The sequence below is a fragment of the Zalophus californianus genome, chromosome 14, assembly GCF_009762305.2.
Source record: "Zalophus californianus isolate mZalCal1 chromosome 14, mZalCal1.pri.v2, whole genome shotgun sequence".
In the NCBI taxonomy this organism is placed as follows: Eukaryota; Metazoa; Chordata; class Mammalia; order Carnivora; family Otariidae; genus Zalophus; species Zalophus californianus.
In genome coordinates, this window is record NC_045608.1 from 41082735 (window position 1) to 41106680 (window position 23946).

Below are 23946 nucleotides of genomic sequence, written 5' to 3' on the forward strand. Positions count from 1 at the left end.
GTAGGCTCCATGCCCATTGTGGAGCCCAAAGTGGGGCTTGAATTCATGACCCTGAGATCAAGACCTGAGCTGGGATCAAGAGTCAGATGCTTAACTGACTGAACCACCCAGGCACGCCCTCCCCTTCATTTCTGACACAGTAGACAGAGAAATATTGCAGGGCTCCTTTCAATCCTATTATGAGGCATCTTTTATGAGAAATGTCCTATATCTAAATGCAAACTGAGATCATTAGCCACACTGAAATTTATTGACCAATAGCTGTGCTAAGGCTGAGGATAAACATTGTTTACAGAGTTAGTGATTTTCGGTCTTGGTAGTTAGCAACCCCATTTATCTCTAACGTACCACCAGTTAAATAGAGAAAAATTCATTTAGTCCCTCTGATTTATCCCACATAAATAATTCATACTATTTTAGCTTCCTTTTGATTTTCTTCCTGCTTTTAAAAGATGGAGGTATAGGGGCACCTGGGTGGCTCAGTCAGTTGAGCGGCTGCTTTTGGCTCAGGTCATGATTCCAGGGTCCTGGCCTCTCCCCCTGCTTGTGCTCTCTGTCAAATAAAGAAAATCTTAAAAAAAAAAAAAAATTAAAAATAAAAGATTGAGGTATAATTTACATACAATAACATCCATAGAACTTAATATGCAGGTATACAATTGAGTGAATTTTGACAATTGTATACATTATGTAACCTCTCTTGGTTTTTGAATAGAAAAGATAATTGGTTTATAAAATGGTATTAAATATGAAGCCATGTTGAGATGCATCTGTGAATGGTGAATTGCTCTATTATATACACTTACTCTGAATTTTGGCAGCTGAACCTCCCACTTCTTTCAACCTTGACTCGGTGTTAGACTGTTTACCCTACTGCAAATTCTTTGCTATTCAGTGTTAATGTATATGTTTGTCCTGTATCTTGACATAGATGTAGTCAGTGTTCATACTGTTGTCTTCACATTCCAGTATCTACACTCCCTTTTATTCTCATGTCATGTATTTAGTTTAAGTTAATCTGTTGTGGTCAACCTAGGCTGGTCGAATGTTCTCAGGCATGTGTACCATTTTGAAAAGCGCTTATTAGCAAGTTTTTAGAAGTCTTAGTTTAGTTAACGAATCATAGGACTAAAGGGAACTTCAACATCAGCAACCTTTTCCATCATCTAACAGGTCTAAACTAATGGGATTTATTTTTGTCAGAATGTGCCCAGAGAAGACCATTTCATAACTTCCCTGGGGTTGTAAAATTCTTAATGGTGCCTGATCTCGAACTTTCTGTCTCTCTCAATATTTTACTAAATCCAGTTTGCTGAACTCTTCTGGGCTTACTTTTTGTACTACAGTGAAATACGTTCCAAAAATAAAATATTTTTAATAAGTTTCTGTGACTTTCACATAGTACTTTTTAAAGCACTTTCAAATACATGAATAGGGATGGGTCAGGCTGTTTTATGCTTTCAGATTTGTCCAGTAAGGACTGTTCATAAGCATCTGGTTTTCCCTTTTTACAGTTTTTACTGTTTGAGTTTCATTTTTTAAGAAATAGAGTATTTTTACCCGATGTCTGCCTTTTTCTCCCCTTGAATGAGGTATTATGCCAGAGTTTATCTTCTTTCTCTCAGAAGAATTAGAGTTAGGAAAACCTTAAGTTAGAAGATGCAGCTATGTGGAAAACCTATGACATGGCAGACTTAGTGGGAAAGCAGAGCACATTCAATGAGGATATAAAGGAAGAAAGGCAATATTAAAAGTTAATAAACTGATTTCTACCTCTGTTTTTAGTCTGCCAAATTAAGTTATACAGATATTCTCATTTTACATAGAATATTTGTTCTGGTAGAATGTAGAATTTTCTATAAGAAGCTCTCAAACTGGAAAGTATAGTGCTTTACACTTTTCAGAGGTTTTCTTTGTACTTTTCTTTATACTTTACAGAGCTTTCAACATATACTACATAAATCTCATATAGACTCTGAAATAGGACAAGTGGTAAATTTCCAACTAAAGATGAACAACTAGGGCCCACAGTGCTTCTGAGGAATGTTTTCAAGGTTATATGGCAAGTTAGTTACATTAACTGTGCAAATTCAAGAAAACCAAAGGGTGAATTAATTAAAATCTTATTAGCATTAGTTCATCCTCCTGTAGTTCTGAGGTCTCTGTATGAATCTTTAAAAGCATTTATCTTGTTTCTGTATCATCTTCCTCATAGCCCCACGTCAGGTAGATTCTAAATAAGGAGAACGTTCTCAGCTAATTCTTGGTCCATACAAAAAGAAAAATAAGTTCTGTATGTTTTTAAGAGTTTTTAGGGTCTTTTTGAATTTTTGAACCATAGCTCGTCTTCAGCTCATAGTCTTGTATTTGCTGTAATATACAGGAGAGTATAGTGAAAGAACAAGGGCTTACTTGTTTTGAATTCAGCCACTTACTAGTTCTTTGATTTTGGGCAAATTACTAAACTTCTCTGGATCCTTGATTATTTAATACCTAAAATAGGATAGTCTTACCTCAGATTTGTAAGGATTGAATGAAATATACATAAAGCTTTAATTTTCCTCTTCTAGCCTTTGAATCAATTACCTTGAAGGGCTGTAAAAGGGAATTTTTAATCACATCTTTTCTGTCCTTCCTGTCTGTCCCATACTTCAGTAGTGATTGCAGTCATGTATGGTGGGTGGCATCAGTGAATCCCCCTTCTCCTTCTCAGTTTCCTTTTAAGAGGAGTAATTATTAATCACTTGGCCTTCTTCATTTGTATCATTTAAACATGTGTTGGTAGATTTGGGATATTTTTAAGCTGACATAATGTCATTGTTCCTGACTTTGTTTTTTTCCTTTCACAGAGGATCTTCAAATGCTTCCTTAAAGGAAGATGACTATAAGGAACCCTTGCTCTTCCATTCTGGGGATCACTACCCTTTATCTGATGGAGACTGGTCCCCTTTAGACAAGTAAGTATTTTCAAAATTTCTCAGTTTCTTTAAGATATATTAAATAGCTTTTCTGTTATTTGACAGTAATTATATTTCCCATTTCTCTCATACAGAGAACTGAATGAATATGTACTTGTAACATGAATATGTACTTTTCCTCTCAATAATTATTTTGTTCCTAAACTTGATCTCACTTAGGCTCACAGTGTAGGCCAGTGTAGATCTGCATAATCAGCATAGAATTTGGCCCTCTACAATTCTTAAATTCTAATCCTAAAGTGTCAACTGTAACTGTGGATAGTGTGAAGAAACATGGAGTCACACTTTGTTCAGTGTTCAGATCCAGTTTCTCTCATGTATTATGTTAATTTAACCCGTCTTTTTTTTTTTTTTTTTTGGAAAAGACAGCTTACATTTATTAGGTATCTTCAGTACCCTGTAGAATTTAACCCATCTTTCTGTGCATTTCATCTCCTGTAAAATTACCTCTTTCAATGATTTCTTGTGAGAATCAGTGGGATAATACATATAAAGGTGTTTACAGAGAACCCAACAAGTCCTCAATAGATAACTGGTTGGTGGTGTTTTTATTATTACTAAAGAACGCAAATGGAAGAAATAATTGATATTCCCTTCAATAGAGTCATTATATTGGAAGGATAAAGTTGGTATATTCAAACTTGTATTTCTTTTAATCTGTCGAGCTCACAAGACTGAAGTTCCCTGACTTAAAAGGCATCACATTTCTTTGTCCTGTGTTTATAGCCCCTATTCCCCAGCAGCAGTGTGTCCTAAGAGTGATTCAGAGCTGGAGGTGAAACCTGCCGAGAGCCTGCTCAGATCTGAGTCCCACATGGAGTGGACATGGGGTGGGTTCCCAGAGTCCACCAAGGTACTAATGTTTACTTGCCTGTGGAGTATGTCCAGTTAAAAACCTGTGAGGTGTCTCTGTCATTGTGTAAAGGGGGGGAGGGGTGATTTCTGAGCCAACACATGTGAATATAAATGATAGTAGTGCCCTCATGTGGTCATGTGAGGAAATCCAGTTAACCGTTTTTCATAACTGCAACAGAAGGAATCCAGCATTATTTTGTGTGTGTTTCTATTTAGTAAATAATGTTGATTGTCAATTAACATTTTAATTAGGAACATTTAAAAGGTACGTAAAGGAAACTAGAATTTCTACACTTAAGTTTTAAATAGGAAATTGATTTTTTGAAAGCTTTTTTCCTAAACTTGATCTCACTTAAGCTCACAGTGTAGGCCAATGTAGATCTGCACAATCAGCATAGAATTTGGCCCGTAATGAAAGAATTGGAAAGATACATTACTTGAGAGAGAAAGTATTTAGAACCCTCTAAGGTTTTTTTTTTTAAAATACACATTTTGCTTATATGTGTGATTTGCATCGAGACTTGACTACCCACTTTTAAACTATTTTAGCAGAGCCTTGACATATAGTCCAAGCAGGGCTAAATTTTCATATAGCACTCAAGTTTTCTCCCTGAAAATGAATATTTTACCTCTTAGCACCTAAAAATTGTCTTATTTCCCTAGTCTTCTCTGGTGTTTAACTCTTCATAGTATAGCAGTTTGAAATAGAAGTCTTTTGTGTAAATATCATGATACTGAACAAAATGCAGTTATTTTTCCCACTTCTTAATTAAGAAATGTCTCACACACAAAATCATATGTTTACCAAATGTGTTTTTATAAATAAAATGAATACATTTACCTGCATCCAGCTTAAGAAATAGATTATAACAAATACCTTTGAAGGTAGTTTAATTTTTAAACAAACTTTTTTTTAGGTCAGCAAAAGAGAGAGATCTGACCATCATCCTAGGACAGCTACAATTACACCATCAGAAAATACCCATTTTCGGGTAATTCCCAGTGAGGACAACCTCATAAGTGAAGTTGAAAAAGATGCTTCCATGGGAGAAACGGTCTGTACCATAGTGAAACCCAAACCTAGAGCCCTGTGTAAGCAGATGAGCAGTGCAACTTCTGCTGCAGAACTTCTCGAACCTCCCCTGGAGCCTCCTCAGATTTCATCTATGTTAGATGCAGACCACCTTCCTAACCCGTCATTAGTGGAGGCCCCCTCAGAATCAAAACCTGCAGCGAAAGTAGACTCACCATCAAAGAAGAAAGGTAATCATTTGTTTGAATTGGCATCAGGTACTGTAAATTTACATGATAAGTTATTTCAGTATTTCAGATGATACATGATGGCTGCCTTTGTAGTGGTACTCCCCTGACCAGAACCTAACACACACTGTGAAGATTGCTTGTTTAATGGGGCTTCCCCACTGCACTATGGATTCCACTGGAGTAGGACTCTCACTTCCTCCTGCTCTCTTCCGACTGCTCCTTCTCAGTACACCCTCAGGAGGCATTTATTGAAAAAGTTAATGAGCATGTTCAAATCAGTGAATGCATAAAATTAACCATTTTATTGACAAAGTATGCCAATAAAGTGGAATCCCCCCAAAATTTTATGTTCAAAAAGAAAAAATTAGAGAAAAATGTTTTCACCTGAAACATCTGGTTAATTGAGGCCAAATGAAGTCCACTTTTTTCCAATAACATGGAATATAAATAAATGTACACTAATTTTTAGTATGTGTTCTCTTCTTTCATTGATTATTGCCCTCTAAAACATAAAAAATCGGGTCCAACTCTTGGCTCCACAGCTCTGTCTCACTTTTGGAATACAAGTTTAATAAATCAGAACATTCTTACTATTTAAAAATAAAGTTTGTCCATTGACACTTTTTAGTACAGTAGGAGCCAGAACATACTGTCTGAACACTGGCCTTGGGCCCTATTTTTTTAGGGAAGTAAAACCTTACCTGAAAATTGCAAATACACCAAAGGTTAAATAATCACAAACTGAATAAATAACCACTATAGGTATGGACCTTCAGAGTCACTTGGAAAGAACTTACTTAGTCAAGAGAAAGAAGTATGATTTCAGTCATACGTGGAATTTAAGAAACAAAACAGATGAACATAGGGGAAGGGAAGGAAAAATAAGACAAACAAGGAGACAAACCATTAAGACACTCTTAACTATAGGAAACAGGGTTGCTGGAGGGGATGTGGGTGGGGAGATGGAGTAACTGGGTGGTGGACATTAAGGAGGACACTTGATGGAATGAGCACCAGGTGTTATAGGCAACTGATGAATCACTAAATTCTACCTCTGAAACTAATAATACACTATATGCTAATTAAATTGAATTTAAATTTTTTAAGAAACTTATTTAAAATAAAAGAATTTGGGGTGCCTGGGTGGCTCAGTCGTTAAGCATCTGCCTTTGGCTCAGGTCATGATCCCAGGGTCCTGGGATCGAGCCCAGCATTGGGCTCCTTGCTCTGCGGGAAGCCTGCTTCTCCCTCTCCCACTCCCCCTGCTTGTGTTCCCTCTCTCGCTGTGTCTCTCTCTGTCAAATAAATAAAATCTTTAAAAAAAAAATAAAAGAATTTGTCAAGGATATTTGTGGCCAAATGTGATCATCCAGCTGATGATCCAGCTTACCTTGGTACCTGCTCTTTTGTAGCTCAGCACCTTTGCAACCAAAGGCCCATAACCATGTGTTCTAAGAACTGGTAAGGAGGAAAATTCAGTTTTCAGGGTGAATGTTCTGTTTCAGTTTAGAAAATAATGACCCCTACTTCCTACCCCATGGTAATCCCTGGGGGAAATAATGACCCTCCGCCCATTCTTAGCATGTAGTATGGAACTGACCAGATAGGAACACTGAGTGGTTTCTACCATTCATTTGGCCTCATTCTTTTTCCCCCCAGCTTTTTATTATCAAGTTTTATACATATTTGCTTTCTTCTTCTCTGTCTCCACTCACAGTGTTTTATTCTAAACCATTTGAAAACAATTTGTAGGCGTTATGATATTTCACCTTTAAATACTGTAAGATACACCTTTGAAGAATAAGAACACTGCATAACCACAGGACCATTGCCATCTGGAAGAATTCATATTCATGTTTCCCCCAGTGTGCCAAGAAAAGCTTTAGCTGGGTTTTTTTTGTTTTTTTTTCCCCCCAAACCAAGATCTCATCAAGGTTCACATGTTGCATTTGGTTCTTGTGTTTAACCTTTTTTTAATTTAGAACAGCCCCGCCCACACACATACTCCCTCACTCTCCTATACCCACACCACTGCACCTCTTTCCCCCCTCTGCACCCATGATACTGACCTTTTCAAGAGCCCAGCCAATTCTCTTGTATGCTTTCTCACATTCTGGATGTATCAATAGTTTTTTTTCAAGGTGACATCCCCGTATTTCCTTAAACTGGAAGTTAGCTCTAGAACAACACTGCCCAGTAGAAATGCAATGTGAGCTGCATAGTCATTTTAAATCTTCTCACATTAAAAAAAAGGTGAAATTAAGTTTAGTAGTATATTCTGAGCTAGTAAGTCCAAACTATTATAATTTTAACATGTAATCAATATAAAAATTGAGATACTTTACATTTTTTATAGTAAGTCTTAAATCTGGTATGTGTTTTACACATTTTATACACCTCACTTCAGACTTGGACACTGGTGACTTACTGTAGTGGGCAGTACAGATCTAGAGGCTTAATTAGATTTGGGTTCAACGTTGTTTATTTTTTGAGTTGAAGATTACCTCTGGGATATATTGAGTACTTTATACAGTATCTCATAGTGTCCCACTACTAGTGATTCTAAATGTGACCACTTGTTTAAGGTGTTGTCTGCCAGGTTTATCCATTGTAAAGGATTTTTGTCCTTTTGCAATCAGAAGGTAATGCTTGGTGATACTTCGGCACCATGTGACTGTCCTGTTTCTAGCAGCTCTTCCCTCACAGTTTTAGAATAATGACCTCTTTCTCAGTGCCAGTGATTTCATCAAGTTTGGTCATGCTTATTCATACTCCCAAGAAAATTTCATCATGAAGTCTAAATGATTCAGGGGCTAGGATTATTCATGTAACAGCACATGAAAGTTAGCATGTGTTTATTATGCAACTCTTACGTGTGTAACACCAAATTTCTCTTTCATTGGCATGGATGCTTGAGAACCAACACAAGGAAAAGTTTAATTGACACCTTTAAAAATAAAACACAGTTGAGATGCCTGGGTGGCTCAGTGAGTCAGGTGTCTGCCTTCTGCTCGGGTCATGGTCCCGGAGTCCTGGGATCAAGCCCTGCGTCGGGCTCCCTGCTGAGCAGGGGAGTCTGCTTCTCCTTCTCCCTCTTTCTCGTGCTCTCTTTCTCTTGCTCATTCTCTCTCTCAAATAAAGAAAATCTTTAAAAATTAAATAAAATGCAGTTTGAATTGTGGTTGGTCTTACTGTTTATAAACCTTTGTTTTCTTGAAGAGTTGTAAATGAAGAATAGCTTAAGTTCTTACCTCTGATGCATTTTTCTTATAAAAATAGGGGTCCACAAGAGAAGCCAGCACCAGGGACCTGATGATATTTACCTGGATGACTTAAAGGCTCTAGAACCTGAAGTTGCAGCTCTCTATTTCCCTAAGAGGTAGTGTATTTCTTAGATGTTGAAGGGTGAATAGCTGTGAAATATAATGGCTGTTTCTAAAGCAAAACATTCTGAGAAAAAGGAGCAAGGTTATGGTGATCCTTAGCTAAGTTGGATGATTTTTTCAGATTTTGGGAAATTCAGAAATTGTGTGTTGTTTGGACTCTAGTGATTTGAAACTAATTACCTATTTTATAAAGAAATTTTCAGTATAATGAGAAGAGGTATACTAGTTAAACCTATGTAATGTATACCAATGTTTATGACTTCAGATTAGCAAATCTTACAGTCATTAATGCAAACTCCACATGCTTGGGAAAGTTCATTAGCATTATTTCATTTATTGCATGTTTTAAAGGTAATATATCTTTATTCAAAAACATTCTACAAAGAATGCCTTCACTCCTTCAGTGAGTCTGAGTTCCCAGGCTTTTTCTGAACTTGGGCTGGGCCCAGTGAGACACCATTCCAGCTGATCTGTGCACCCCACATTTTCCCTAGAGCTCTCACCATTTGTCACCCCCCCATGATTTTCCCTTTTAAATAACTATAAAACCTCAGATACAGTGTATTTGTACTGTTTTCCTAAGTTCATTTCCATCCTTAGGGAAATTCCATTGTAAGACTGTGATTACAAAAAACAATTTACTTTTTCCCCATGAAAGGTATGGTTTGAATATACTGAGCTATAGGCAGACATAATTAAGCACTTTCAAATAAGTTATTGAAAAACATATTAAGTTTTTATTTAAAATGGAAAGATGGGGGGATATGATACTTAATTTTTTTATAGATATTTTTGGAAGGTCCTTAAAACTCTTCCCTAGCTCTCTCCCCTAAAATTGTCTTAAAATATCTTCTTCACATAAAGTAATAGTTGGGTTTTTAAGGTGAAAGAACTGGAAGTGCTCCATTTTTTTTTTCATAAGGAAGTTAAAAATGTGAGCTTAGAATTACCACTTTATTTCAGATTTCACAGTGCTTATTTATTGATATTCCAAGGATTATTTCTTAGTTTCCCTTTTAAAAAATGGGGAGAGATTAATTTAATGAGAGTGAAATGCAGTGGAACTTTACTATGATGTATTATAATTTGACTGCCTAAGGTCATTGCCCATTCACCAAGTTAGCTTATTCCTTCCTGAACAAATTATTTCTTGAGACATTTCATAAATACTTAAAAGTAGTGAGACTGATGTAATGCTTATCAGCATTTGTTTTGCTAATTGTCATGATCCATGTCATCTTAAGCATCCAGTATTTGTAATTATAGCTCAGTATTAATATAGATCACACCACTCTTGTAGATTTGGCAGCATGTTAAGTCAGGTGGCATCCTCCAAGTATTTAGAAGTTAATTTGTTAGGATAACACCAGCTGCCCTGACAAAATGCAGGACCTCAGTGGCTTACCACAATAGAAGTTTATTTCTTGCTCGTATGGTATTCCAGTGCTGATGTTTGGTGCCAGGCACCTTACACCCAGGGATTCAGGAGCACAAGCTTTTCTTCCATCTTGAGGCTCCACCATTCCCTTAGAGCCTCCATAGGGAAAAGAGAAAGGCTCACACAGGAGTTTTCAGGAGCCAGGCTTGAGAAGGGCACAGCCCACCCCTTCTGTCCACATCTAAAAATTCAGTCATATGATCACTTGGCCACATCTGACTACAGGGGGACCTAGCCATGGGCCCAGGAGAAAGCAGAAACATCCCAGTCTTCTGTTTGTGTTTTACCTAGGGGTCAGCCTCACCCCCTGACGCCAACATAACAGGTTTTGCTGCTTTACATCAGCTTTGGCTTTTTCACCACTTCCAGTGAGAAGAACGTTCTGTTGATCTAATTAATCTCAATATTTTCCACTGGGTGTGCATTGCTATTAAGAAAGAAATTTCCAGAAACCTAAATTTTGTTGGTTCAGTTGCAAAACCTAATAGCTTTGGAAGCGGCTTTTTATGGCCTGTCCATACTTTGCTGCCACCTACTGCTCAAATTTGAGAGTTTTTTTCTAAAGATCATAAAACTTGACTGTAACATTAAGTATATTGGCTTTTTGAATAAAATAAAAGAATTTGAAACTTTTAGAACATTGTGACATTAAATGTCCATTCAAAGAATGTGGAGCAGTAAACAGTCATGAATAAGAAATTTGTACCATTTCCTGTTCCTTTTCATTCAGATTTATGCTCCATTACAAAGTTTCCCTCAGGATCATCTTCTAAAAACCTAGCTTCCATGCCTTTACCATCTAGAAAAATGAAAATATTGAATAACTTCATCTTTAGTCCTGAACCTCACTGGTGTAAGAAGTTTATTTCTAGTTTATTTCTCAAAATCTTTGTTTGAAGGTGGGTCTACCCTCCTGAGATTTTCTCTTGCTTAATTTCTTTGTTCTATTTTGCGAAGTAACAAATGAATTTAGAAAAACCTAGACAGCTCCGAACTATAGTAATTTTCTACAGGATGTATATAGTACCACAGCTTTTTCTAGGAAGTTAGGATCAAAGGTTTCCAAACATCAGATTTTTCTTAATTACTCCGTCATTTTCATCATGGAAATGTAAATAAATGGTTATAAGTCTTTTACTCCTTTAATTAAAATCAGAAAGGCTGTAGTTGAAAAGATTGTTTTACTGGGAATGACTGTAGTGATTTTTGTGACATATTTACTGTATTCACAGTTAATTCCTCAGCAGTGCTGTTAGGTTATTTTTAATGTCATTTATGATATGATTCTAAACTCTACCCTAAGGTGTGTCTGTGGGTCAGTCTGATCCTTTTTTAAGGGGATATATTATTTGGTTCAAGCCCCCAGAGAACCATGTAGTAAGCTAGGGATATAAGAAGTTGCAATAAGGCAAATCCTTTTCTCCTCGTCCGCTGCCCACAGTGAATCGGACCCTGGCTCCCGGCAGTGGCCTGAGTGTGACACGCTCTCTGGCTCCCAGTCCCCACAGTCCGTGGGAAGTGCGGCTGCAGATAGCGGCACCGAGTGCCTCTCAGATTCTGCCATGGACTTGCCCGATGTCACCCTCTCCCTTTGTGGGGGTCTCAGTGAGAACGGAGAAATTTCCAAAGGTATGTCGAGCAATTATGCCTTGTCTTCACTGGAGAAAGCAGCCTGATCATCTGCTGGATATTAAATTCTTTAATGACCTTGTGCAGGTAACAGATAACTCCCTTTAATATCAGACCTTTAGCCCCTCATTTTTAGGTACCTCGTAGGGGTTGACCTTACAAATAAATGGCTTGGGTAAGTTGAGAATGCCTTGCAGGCACTCATTTCACTTGAAGAGGGAGCATTTTCAGGCTGCCCTGTTGGCAGAGCGGTCAGGATCAGCTCACGCTGTGTCCATTTTCTCATCTGTGAAGTTGAAATGTGTGTGGGCTGGGGCCCACTTGCCCTTCTGCAAAGTGCTGGGCCTGAGACATGAGAGTAGGGCCTGAAGTTATGGAAAATTAATTGTCCATTGAGGAAATAGTCCTTCTAGTAAGAAGAAGAAGGGGTTACTTTCTGTCTCAGTCTTGAGACTTGGCCCCGGAAAGTACTGTTGCTCCAAAGAAAGGAAGGTTCTTTAGCGGAGCCAATTCAGATGACTCGGGTAGGTCAAGCAGTCGTGTGTGTCTTTCCCGAGTTCTTTGGCCTTTCTGGCTTTGCCTTCCTTTGTAACCTAAATTCTTCTTCATATTTTCTCAGTTTGGCTGGTGGCCCCTGATTGATTTTCCTCTAAGGAAAGATTTTCTTTCCACAACTTCTCTCCCCCTCAGAGCAGCTGAAGTCCTGTGTTTGGCAGACTGGGTTCCCTGAGTGTTACAATTGTGCTTTGCTGAATCTTTCTCTTTTTAAAGGTCACAGGGCGGGGGGGCCTGGGTGGCTCAGTCAGTTAAGCGTCTGCCTTTGGCTCAGGTCATGATCCCAGGGTGCTAGGATCGAGCCCTGCATCGGGCTCCCCGCTCTGTGGGAAGCCTGCTTCTCCCTCTCCCACTCCCTCTGCTTGTGTTCCCTCTCTCGCTGTGTGTCTCTCTGTCAAATAAATAAAATCTTTAAAAAAAATTAAGGTCACAGGGCACTCATTATGCCTCTTCTCCATCTCTTAATTCTATTTATTATTTGCAAGAAATCAAGAGTCCGTTATGGCCAATAGCTCTTAATCCTCATTAAGCCTTCATTTTAAAAATTATAGGTGGGGGGTGGAATGGAAAATACACAGTTACATAAACCATAAAATTTACACTTAAAAAATCTGGGTAACTTAGATAGAATTTGTTTTTGGAGGAGGCAGAAATGGCAAGTAAAAGTAATTAATATACACATCACCAGGAGAAATAATCCTGGTGAGAAAATTCTGTTAGCCTAGATCTACTAGAGTGCCAGTTTAGGAACAGAGCACACAGATTCATGCAGAATCCTCATTCATTTCTCCAGAACTTTGGGATTCATTTCTTGACAGACCCTAAACTAAATTCTGATGTGTGTCTTTTAGGTTTTTTTTCTCCAAGCAATTGTAAAATGTTTTGTTTTTCTAATGTAGCATGCACTTAGAGCCTTTTTTTTTTAAATTTTTTATTATGTTACTCTGTAGCATGCACTTAAAGATGTAAGATCCCCATGAATATTCCCTAGTTACACCGTTGCCTGCCGGTAAAGTGTGTCTGTTAAGAATGAACCTGCAGTGTTTGTTCTCGAGTGTGTACGCACACGTGTGTCTTGTGTCTTCCTCTCTCTCTCCCCCCGCCCGGCCACATTTGTAATCTATTTTCCTGAAAGTCTCTGGCATATTCCTCTTGTGTTTCTTTTGTTGTGGTGGTGGTTTTGTGGGGTTTTTTTGTGGCTTTTTGTTTTTTTTTTTAACTGCGGGAGGAGTGGTGGAAGAGGGGAAGACTAGAAAAAGGAGAAGTGTTCTTTCTTGTCCTGGATAAAAAAAATGTGTCTGATATTTTGCTTTTGATGAATGTAAAAAGGGTTTTTTTTAAAGGACTCATTTTATCCTGTGGTTCCTTCAACATAGAGTTGTGATAATCTCATTTAGGAATTTATGTAATCTCTAACCAAAGGATCATTATTATTTTACATTGCAGAAAAATTCATGGAGCATATCATTACTTATCATGAATTTGCAGAAAACCCTGGGCTTATAGACAATCCTAACCTTGTAATACGGATATATAACCGGTAAATACTCCTGCTTTTGTAATTGTTGAATACTCTTGCAGAGTTTTTTTCAGAGTGCTCTTTTTAACTTAGTTTTCTTGCCATAAAATGTGCCATCTCCTATAAATGGACTAGTGACTTTGAAGTGAAAGAGAAGCCTCAGCCTTGTTTTTCAATGAAGCATTGAAATATAGCTTAGATATTTTACTGCATCTCTGCTCAGAGAAGTTTGGTTCGAAGCAAAGGTCATTCATGTGACAAAAAATTTGGTTGATCATCTTGTCACTGAAAAGAATAAGGAATTTTACGTTGTTCCTACGCCAATCCTCTTTTCTCTCTCCCTCCCTCTCTTCCCCTTTCTTTTCTCTCTCACTCTCTTCTCTGTGTAATGGTTTTGCACAATTTTTATTCCACAGTTACTATAACTGGGCTTTGGCTGCTCCCATGATCCTTAGCTTGCAAGTATTCCAGAAGAGTCTGCCAAAGGTGAGATGATGCACCATTTCGTTTCCTTTTTAAAACTATCTATAGCATAAGATATTAAAATTAACAAGTCAGGAAATGACAGTTGTTGGCGGGGATGTGGAGAAAGGGAAACCCTCCTACACTGTTGGTGGGAATGCATGCTGGTGCAGCCACTCAGGAAAACAGTATGGCGGTTCCTCAAACAGTTGAAAATAGAGCTACCATACGATCCAGCAATTGCACTACTGGGTATTTACCCCAAAGATACAAATGTAGGGATCCAAAGGGGTACGTGCACCCCAAGGTTTATAGCAGCAATGTCCACAGTAGCCAAACTGTGGAAAGAGCCAAGATGTCCATCGACAGATGAATGGATAAAGAAGATGTGGTGTATATACACAATGGAATATTATGCAGCCATCAAAAGGAATGAGATCTTGCCATCTACAACGACGTGGATGGAACTGGAGGGTGTTATGCTGAGTGAAATTAAGTCAATCAGAGAAAGAATTCTTAATCTCAGGAAACAAACTGAGGGTTGCTGGAGTGGTGGGGGGTGGGAGGGATGGGGTGGCTGGGTGATAGACATTGGGGAGGGTATGTGCTATGGTGAGCGCTGTGAATTGTGCAAGACTGTTGAATCACGGATCTGTACTTCTGAAACAAATAATGCAGCATATGTTAAGAAAAAGAAGATAGGAGGGGAAGAATGAAGCGGAGTAAGTCAGAGGGGGAGACGAACCATGAGAGACGATGGACTCTGAAAAACAAACTGAGGGTTCTAGAGGGGAGGAGAGTAGGGGGATGGGTTAGCCTGGTGATGGGTATTAAAGAGGGCGCATTCTGCATGGAGCACTGGGTGTTATGCACAAACAATGAATCATGGAACACTACATCAAAAACTAATGATGTAATATATGGTGATTAACATAACGATAAAAAAATTTAAAAAAACTACAGCATAAGATATTTAGAAACATCCATATGTGCATATTTTTAAACTGGGTACTATTCAGAGTTTTGTTTAAAATTAATATTAGAGAAGATCTAAAGAGTTCTTTGTGCCCACTCAAATTATCTTATGCCCAAAATCTAGGAAATTTGCTGGGCTGCCATATCTTTGTCATTTTTCTTAGATTATTTATACTGGTTTCTGACTGGGTGTTATTGTTGGCTAAATACAGAATGAATGAAAAAAATTACTCATTAATATGGAAAGAAGTAGCAAGAAGGTGATGTGGCCACCAGAAGTGTGACATCAGTGTGATTGGGTTACATTGTGGCTAATAAGTCTGTGGTGTAAAACCTGAAAGTTCTAAATCTATCAGCCTAGCTGGTCTTAAGAACATGTTTTCCCAGGGTAAAGAAATGAGAACAGCCCACCTGGCGGCTCCCCCCCCCCCCCCCCGCCACTGTCTGCTCCTCTATAGCCAGACCACCCAGTCTCCTACCACAGACCCGCCACGAAGCTATACCATCACAAAAGAGGACTGCCTGCCTTTCGGAGGTGTTACAGACTCTAGAGGACTTGGGGAGGTGTGGAGAATGTTGCTCACATTCCATGATAAGGCACCATCCTACAGGCTGTTGGTAGAAAGTAGTTGGGTCTTTGTGACAGAGAGATGGCTAGACTGACCCAAGTTGATCATTTCCAGGCCACAGTCGAGTCCTGGGTCAAAGATAAAATGCCAAAGAAGTCTGGTCGCTGGTGGTTTTGGCGTAAGAGAGAAAGCATGACGAAACAGGTAACAGACCTGGAGGAGGTAATTTGTTCCATGGGCTGAAAAGAAGTGACTCTTTGATTTATTCAAAAAACCTTTTTGCCAAGCACAAGTCAGTCAGTTTGGACTATATAATACTCTGTTACAATAGTGACCGTCCCCATTTTTGAACAGTTAGATGTGGAGGTACCATGCTAGATGCTTTATTTCACCCTCACCTTCACTGCAGCCCGACAGTAGAGATGTCTGAGCTCCCACTTTACAGGCAAAGAAACTGGGGCACAGAGAGGTGAAGTCGCTTCACCCAGTGCACACAACTGGAGAGGGATGGAGCTAGGGTTTGGCCATGAGTCCAGCTCCAAAGCCTGTTGTGTTTCCGCTTTGCTCACTACATTACCTTCCAGACAGAAGCAAGAGCTTGTTCTCCTCCCAAGGAGGAGATGGTGGTGGCAGTGGCATCAGTAACTTGCATTCTGTAGTACTGGTGTCCCTGGCACAGACTAATGAGTGTGGGCCTGTCGAATTCTATTCCGTGACTTGAAGTAGTGCCCTTTTAAAAATTTTCACTTGGGGCTTTCTGTAGTGCAGCTTCTTGCATAGGAGCATGTGACTTCTGTCTCAGATTTCTGTCCTTTGGCTCAAAGTAGAGAAAGTCTGTTTCTTAAGCATTTTTAAGTTGTGGATTCAGAAAATCATTTTGCTCATTCCTAGAGAGAGCTGCTGAGACATTTTTACCTGTCAGTCGCTGGGAGGGAAAAATTGTACATTGCCGTTATTATCTTGTTGTTTTAGCTGCCAGAGGCCAAGGAAGGGAAATCTGACGTGCCACCGACCAGTGACCTGGCATCGAGCGCAAAGGAGCCAGCCAGTGGCAGGTGGGGCGCCCTTTCTTATCCTCTGGGCTCACAGCACTTGGGCTATTTAGCCATTGTATTCAAATTGATTTTGACAGTTTTGTTTAATTTCTAGTCAGAAATGTCTTTCTCTTATGGACAACCATGACAGTAAGTGGCTTGTTGGTGCATAACTTCTGCTTTTCTAAAAAAGATAATCAGAGGAGTAAATATACCCATCACTGCTTTTTAAATGTCTTGCTCCCATCCTGGAGCCATGGAATCAGATGCCTGTGAAATGGAGGCCTCTGGGAAGGGATCTTGAGGAGCCTTAAGATGTGCTGTCCCTGGCCCCTGCTCCCTGGCTTCCTGTCAGGCGCAAAAGGGAGATGCAGAAGAGTTTAAAGATGCGCCTCGTGGCTCAGTTAGTAGAGCACACAAGTCTCAATCTCAGGGTCATGAGTTCCAGCCCCCGCACCCCACTGTTGGATATACAGATTGCTTAAAATTAAATTTTTTTTAAAATTCCAAAATTGGTGTGGGTCCGTTTCATTTCTTAGAAGAAGTAGCACCCCTCTGGATATTTGGTTTGGCTGGCCCTGAAAGAAGGTGCTACCATGCACCCTGTTCTCGTTCCTGCTGTACTTCCCCAACCAGATTCTTTCCTTTCCCACTCCAGCTCTTTAATTCAGTAGTTGGTCTAAGCCTGAGCATTCATTTTCTTGCTCTTTGCAGTAGTTGGTCTAAGCCTGAGCATTCATTTTCTTGCTCTTTGCCCTCTTTTGTTAAACGGGTTAAATCTTTCTTATTCTTAAAATCTGTGTAAGCAATTACATTTTCTGCAGTTTGCATCTTTTGAAACGTCCGTATCTTTTCAGCAAGAGTCAGTAGACCTAGTAGCATTCACCAGTCATAGCAGAAAATAATTAGTCATGGCCAGACTGTCACTGCTGGCTAGTCATGAGAGCGAGGAGGAGGGGGGCCTTCTCACTTCATGATAGGAATACTCAGGAAACAGAGGAAACAACTTTTCCAATCCCTAGAATGGCTTTAGGATCTCTTCTTGATCCTAAATGAAAAGCTCTTAGTAAAATGCCCTGCTGCCTTTTGAGTAACTGGATTGCTGTTGAATAGGCCGACTGAGGATGACTCATCGAGTGATGAGGGGTCACAGGAGCTCGAAGAGTCCATCAAAGTGGACCCTGTTCCCACAGAGCCCCCAAGCCATGGCGGCACAACCTCATATAAGAAGTCTCTTCGACTCTCTTCAGACCAGATTGTGAGTCGTGTGTGATCCGTGTGGATCCAGTCAACTTATTTTAGTAACTGTTTAATTATCCATGCTTCCTCTTCTGTCCACACTATCCTAAGCCCTGCACGCGGGACCCAGTGTGTGCTCATGTAAACGCTCACCCACAGTAGGACAGCGTCTCCCTCCCTGGGGATCACCTGGGGAACCTGGGACGTGGACCCCAGACCTCCCACATCAATTTCTAGGAATGGGCCAAGAGAGACGTATTTTTAACCTGTTTCCCAGATGAATCTTGCCCAGCCAGCCCATCACTGGGCCATACACTGTCTCTTAGGAGCCACAGAGAAATTACCTTTTCTTATTTAGGTGCAGTTTCCTCTTTCCTGTTTGTTTCCCACTCCTTTTCCCCTGTTTTCAGTTTGAAATGGTCTTGCTGTGCCCTAGGTTATGGAGGAAGAGCAGAAACGTTTGGTTTCTTGGGGGAATCAGAAAAATCTCTTAGAATTCCAGAACATCATTCAGGCAGTGGCTCCCTCAGCTTCTTGTGAGCAAGCTCTGCATGCAGTGCTGGGCTGGGTGCATGCCAGCGCAACAGAAACCATCCTGCCTTGAGCTGAGGCCCTGAAACACTGGTGGTGATTTTGTAAATATTCAGACTCCGTTGTAAACTCATTCTTCAGCTGATTTTTTTTGCTTTTTATTATTACAGTAATCATATTTATGTATTTCTTTCCTTATACATCTCCCTACGTGCGCGCGCACGCGCGCACACACACACACACTCTATACATTTACTCACACACTCATATATTTTAGAGATTAGGATCCTTTTTCACTTAACGTTATATCTTAGCAATCTCTCAATGACTACATATTATTGGAAACTGACTCTTAATTTTGCATGTAATTCCATCAGAGTGATATACCATTATTTTCAAAATTATCCCTCTATGATTTTCTTCTTTTACTTTTTATAAAAGGCAAAACTGAAGCTCCAAGATGGCCCAAATGATGTTGTGTTTAGTATTACAACCCAGTATCAAGGTACCTGCCGCTGTGCAGGAACCATTTACTTGTGGAACTGGAATGACAAGGTCATCATTTCTGATATTGATGGAACAATAACCAAGTAAGCACGGGCCCATGATGGGCAGCAGCGGGCAAGATGCAGGCCACTCTGCAATGGGGGGTGGGATCGGGGGGTCCCTCCTTGGCCACCATCAGGAAGTTTTTAAAACTCTCTGCACTGAGACTTGTATGCTAAGGTCACACGTGGTCACACATAGATAGGATCATTCTGTGGATGGAGAAGATGGGTGGAGGCATACAAATTAACATTGAAGATAACTTTTGGAAAGCTTTAGTTATTTGGTCTCCAAGTTGTGGCATTAAAATTTTAAAAAGTAAGGTGTTGCGATTAGGGAGGAAAAAAGAGGATGTGTGGTTGTAAATTATCTCTGAAAATGAACATCTGGCTTCTACTTTTAGAAGTTCCTCGGTGGGTGGGTGGGTGTGCAGAGGGGATTGCCTCACTGTTGCACAAGCCATGACAAAGTTGCCCTTGTAGATTAGATTGTCCCCCGACCCTGCCTCTACCCGATGGTTTTTAGCAGCTGATATTTAAATAGGAAAACACTTGGCTTTGTGTGCTTTGTTCCCTGTTACCATTTCCTCTTTCTATCCTTTCAGGTCTGATGCTTTAGGGCAGATTCTTCCACAGCTGGGTAAAGACTGGACTCATCAGGGTATAGCAAAGCTCTACCATTCCATCAACGAGTAGGTATCCCGGCCCACTTGCCCATGTGCTCGAGTAGCCTCACACAAAGAAGAGCGTCAGCCACCATTTGTGGAACATGAGCTGTGTGCTAGTCATTGCGTTACGTGTCTCAGTCATCTCCTCCCTGCTGCACAGTGCTCAGAGTTGTAGGCGCTACCTGTATCTATAGTTCTGGCTATCCTGAGGGGGTGGTGCTTTGCTTTATTTTAACCAGGAGAGCCAATTTTCATTTTTGGTTTATTGGGTTTTTTTTAATCTGATTTCACTGAGTAGGTAATACATGCATGCATGGGGGAAGTATTTCACCCATGTGGTCCTCTCTTTTGGGGCAACAGAGAAAACAGCTATCTGGCCTTTGTGGACCATAATGTGTATGAGTTAAAATTGATTTGAAGACTCAGTATCTTAAGCATTAGTTGAGAATGCCATAATAGGAAAATTTTATGTCTGTTACCCAGGTGTGATTTTGCTCCTTGTCTTAGAGTGGTTTGCATTCTATAAATTGTCTTTATAAATAAGATCCTTTGCATCTTTCCTTTATGGCAGATAATTTAAAGATAGTCCAAGATTTTTGTTCTGTAATCTGACTTTCCTGGACTAGATGCTGAAGATATATCAATACTTGTAAATTTAGCAAATGCCTTGTTGCATATATCTCTATTTTTCTCCATGGTGTTTTCCATGGAAAATTGAGATCCTTATAATCCTAACTGCTGTTCTTATTAAATTCAGGAATTTGATTTTCACAATGAATGAAAGGAACTGTATTTGAATTTTTTTTTTATTTTATTATGTTACGTTAGTCACCATACAATACATCATGATGTATTTGAATCTTTTAGAAGAACAGTGCTGCTTTGGGGCACCTGTATGGTTCATTCAGTTAAGCATCTGCCTTCGGCTCCGGTCATGATCCCGGGGTCCTGGGATAGAGCCCCGCATCAGGTTTCCTGCTCAGCGGGAAGCCTGCTTCTCCCTCTCGCTCTGCCCCTCCGCCTGCTTGTGCGTGCAGACGCTCTCTCTCTCTCTCTCTCTCTCAGTAAATAAGTAAATAAAATCTTTAAAAAATAAAATGAAATGTCAAAAAAAAAATAGTGGTTTTTTTTTTTTTTAAACTTTGGCCAAGGAATGTTTTTAAATAGGACATGTTCTCTTTCAGGAACGGCTACAAGTTTCTGTACTGCTCCGCTCGTGCCATCGGCATGGCTGACATGACCCGTGGCTACCTGCACTGGGTCAATGACAAGGGCACAATCTTACCTCGGGGCCCTCTGATGTTGTCCCCCAGCAGCTTGTTCTCTGCCTTCCACAGGTACCTCTCCTGTGCACACTTGCGTGCCCACTCACACTGGGGGAAGGGGTCTGAATGGTGGGGAGGTTGGAAGTCAAACTCATTGTAAGGATTTGTATGTGATTCCAAGCTTCTGCATCTCTTGGTTCTTGGGCTCCCGCAGAGCATTTTAACTCTGAACTCACCCAGTCTGTGTCAGACATCCAAAAAAGTCAAGCTGTCAAGTTTACTCCTTCCCTAGACCCCTCACTCAGAATCTTAGTCTTTCTTGACTGGCACAGAAGGGGAAAGAGAGATACCAGTTATAAAAGATTTTCAGAAATGATTGTGAGCACTAAAGTCTTTTCAGGACCACACACCAGGGAAAATTACCATTTCTAATTTGGTCATTGTATTTGTATTTTTTTTGCCCAGGGAAGTGATAGAAAAGAAGCCAGAGAAATTCAAAATTGAGTGTTTAAATGATATCAAGAATCTGTTTGCCCCATCTAAGCAGCCCTTCTATGCTGCCTTTGGAAACCGTCCAAATGTAAGTGTCTCCTCTGGGCTAACACATTGAGATGTGGTGGGTAAAATTCAGAGGAGAGTATTTTTTAGGGTACAGCCACATCATGATTCTCAAACCAGTTGTATAAGCAAAATGAATGTTCTGAATGGGTTTTCATTATCTCTATTCTAAATTTCTGCTGTTGGGGAGGTCCTGTAGGTGGACATCTGCCCTAGAGTTTTGGTGTATGAGAAAGGGCACTTTGTTTCTGTGGCTTTGATTCCATTTCCTCAGGTAGTTCTGACTCCTGTTCTGAGTGCTTCTAAGCCGTGTCCTTGGATCCACCCCAGGGAGCGCTCAGCCTTCCCTGATACTTCCCAGCCTTTCCGCACAGACGGGGCCTCTGGTTCTAGGCACGCAGGGGTTGTTGCTCTCCGGCCTCTGGCAGGCAGTGCAGCCCCACCTGCTCCTGGGCCCCTGGCCTCTGCTCAGCGCCCAGGGTTCTGACTCTAGTGGTCTTGGGTTTGGCTCCCCTCTTCAGTTCGGGTTTGTCTAGAGCTCAGCTTCAGGGGCAGAGCTGCATTGCTCCAGCTCCACATGTTGTACGCTGTCTCCTGCTTGTGCAATTCTTCTGGCTCACGAGGAACCAGAGAAGCATCTCTTAATGTCTTCTCTTGTAATCACCGTGTTTAATGTTTTCTTCTCCAGGATGTCTATGCTTACACACAAGTGGGAGTTCCAGACTGCAGAATATTCACCGTGAACCCCAAGGGTGAATTAATACAAGAAAGGACCAAAGGAAACAAGTCCTCGTAAGTATGTTCTTGTTTCTCAGCCCACCACCCACAGCCAGGGGTGAAGCTGGGGACAGAGAGAGTCTGAGGATCAGGCCACCCTCGAAATAGCAGAACTGCATCTGCCTTTTGGAGGCTTTCCTCTTTGCCTGGGTGTTTTCTTCTCTGTAATAGCATCTGTATCAGGATCGCCGACGAAGAGGAGGGCTGTGCCCCGGGAAGGGATGGACACCTTGCTCTGAGGCCTCTCAGTAGCTTCACAGCGCACAGTCCTGGGCTCTGACGTCACTTCAGGGTGACAGTTTGTGCTGTTCTTTCCCAACCCCTTCTAGGTATCACAGACTGAGTGAGCTCGTGGAGCATGTGTTCCCGCTTCTCAACAAGGAACAGAATTCCGCCTTTCCCTGCCCGGAGTTCAGCTCCTTCTGCTACTGGCGAGACCCGATCCCCCAAGTGGACCTGGACGACCTGGCATGAAGCGGCACCTCCCAGGGAGGTCCTCAGGCACACGCCTCACAGCAAGGGAAGGTGACCAGCACTTCTGCTGGACAGAGGCCACTGGGCTACCCTCCAAGCCACAGGTGCCGGACAAGACACGTGTTGACAGCCAGGCACCAGCAGGCACTGGGAGAGCTCCTGGCACTGGAACTGTTGTCCTCCTTCGCCTTCCTGCCTGGCAGGGTTGCCGCTCAGAGCCCTGGGCAGGTGGGGAGCTCGGACCTGCGGTTGGAGGCCTGGGCTCCTGTCACTGGTCGTCCTCATACATGCGCTGTGTTAAGTGTGTGCTGGTGTTCCTTTAATTGAATAATTTAAAAGGAAAAAAAAAGCTAAGAGGGGACCAAAACATGTATAAAGTAAAGTGTTACAATTTCCACTGGGCAGTTGAGAGTGTTTCTCTCTAAAACCAGGGCTTTCTTTAGGGGATCAGGGTCCAGTGAGCTGCTACAGGTCCAGTTAGTGATGTTGGTTCAAACCACCTGTGCACGTTTCTTCCGTGGGCTCTTCCTTCCATGCCACCATGAAATAGGATGTCTGCTGAGTGGGCTGCTCCAGGCAGGGGCCCGGGCCACTGACCCCAGCCCCGCAGACATGGGCTTCTGGGGAAAAAAAGCCCCTTAGATCATCGCCTTCTTGTCTTGGACCCAGTCAGGCGGACAGGTCTTGCTGGATGAGCTTGGTGCCCGTAAGAAGAGTACTATAGGTGGGAGCTGATTGGATGACAAGCAAGGCCTTAGAAATGCAGATATGCACTCGTGCGGGGTCCTGGAAGAGTTCTTTTCTCTGTCCCTCTGCCTGCAGCTTTGTCTCCCAGCCTGGTTGTAATGAGTCACGGTGGTCCGAGCAGACAGCCCCAGGGGAGGGTCTGCCCTGTGACCCCCTCCAGAACTGAGAGCCTGGGTGTTGATGGTCACCTCGGTGTTAGAATCCAGAGGACTGTCAGAGAGGAGGCTTCCGTGCACACACAGGCCTCAGCTGGAAGGGAAGCGGTCAGCCGGGTCCCAGAGCATAGAGTGGGAGCTGTGGATCCAGGTGCCCGCTGGGGGCCGCTTCCGTGCCCACCTCTGCTTGCCCGGGACTTGCACTGCAGTGCTCTCCTTGCTCTCCTCCGTGTAGTTTGTCCCTCCCAAGTAGTACTGACCTAAGGTGGAGAAATGGGGGTGGTTATTTTTCTAGATTGGAGAGTTGGCAGTCCCTTTAGTTTG

The 23946-nt window shown here is 41.3% G+C and overlaps 1 protein-coding gene across 4 annotated transcripts in view; it reads left to right on the top strand.

The window, feature by feature from the left end:
• LPIN2 (lipin 2) overlaps window positions 1-23076 on the top strand; it is an 85861-nt gene extending 62785 nt beyond the window's left edge. For 2 of the 4 annotated variants that reach the window (XM_027575336.2, XM_027575337.2), the window contains exons 5-20: window positions 2850-2957; window positions 3705-3831; window positions 4751-5096; window positions 8376-8475; window positions 11362-11549; window positions 13551-13644; window positions 14040-14109; window positions 15744-15833; window positions 16602-16684; window positions 17777-17921; window positions 18875-19023; window positions 19584-19670; window positions 20831-20983; window positions 21377-21491; window positions 22158-22261; window positions 22576-22720. In XM_027575336.2, the coding sequence (XP_027431137.1) occupies window positions 2850-2957; window positions 3705-3831; window positions 4751-5096; window positions 8376-8475; window positions 11362-11549; window positions 13551-13644; window positions 14040-14109; window positions 15744-15833; window positions 16602-16684; window positions 17777-17921; window positions 18875-19023; window positions 19584-19670; window positions 20831-20983; window positions 21377-21491; window positions 22158-22261; window positions 22576-22720 (2104 nt within the window). Of the gene's footprint in view, window positions 1-2849; window positions 2958-3704; window positions 3832-4750; window positions 5097-8375; window positions 8476-11361; window positions 11550-13550; window positions 13645-14039; window positions 14110-15743; window positions 15834-16601; window positions 16685-17776; window positions 17922-18874; window positions 19024-19583; window positions 19671-20830; window positions 20984-21376; window positions 21492-22157; window positions 22262-22575 lie in introns of all 4 variants that reach the window. The other 2 variants (XM_027575334.1, XM_027575335.1) reach the window with 2 other exon arrangements.
• The last annotated feature ends 870 nt before the right edge of the window (window positions 23077-23946 follow it).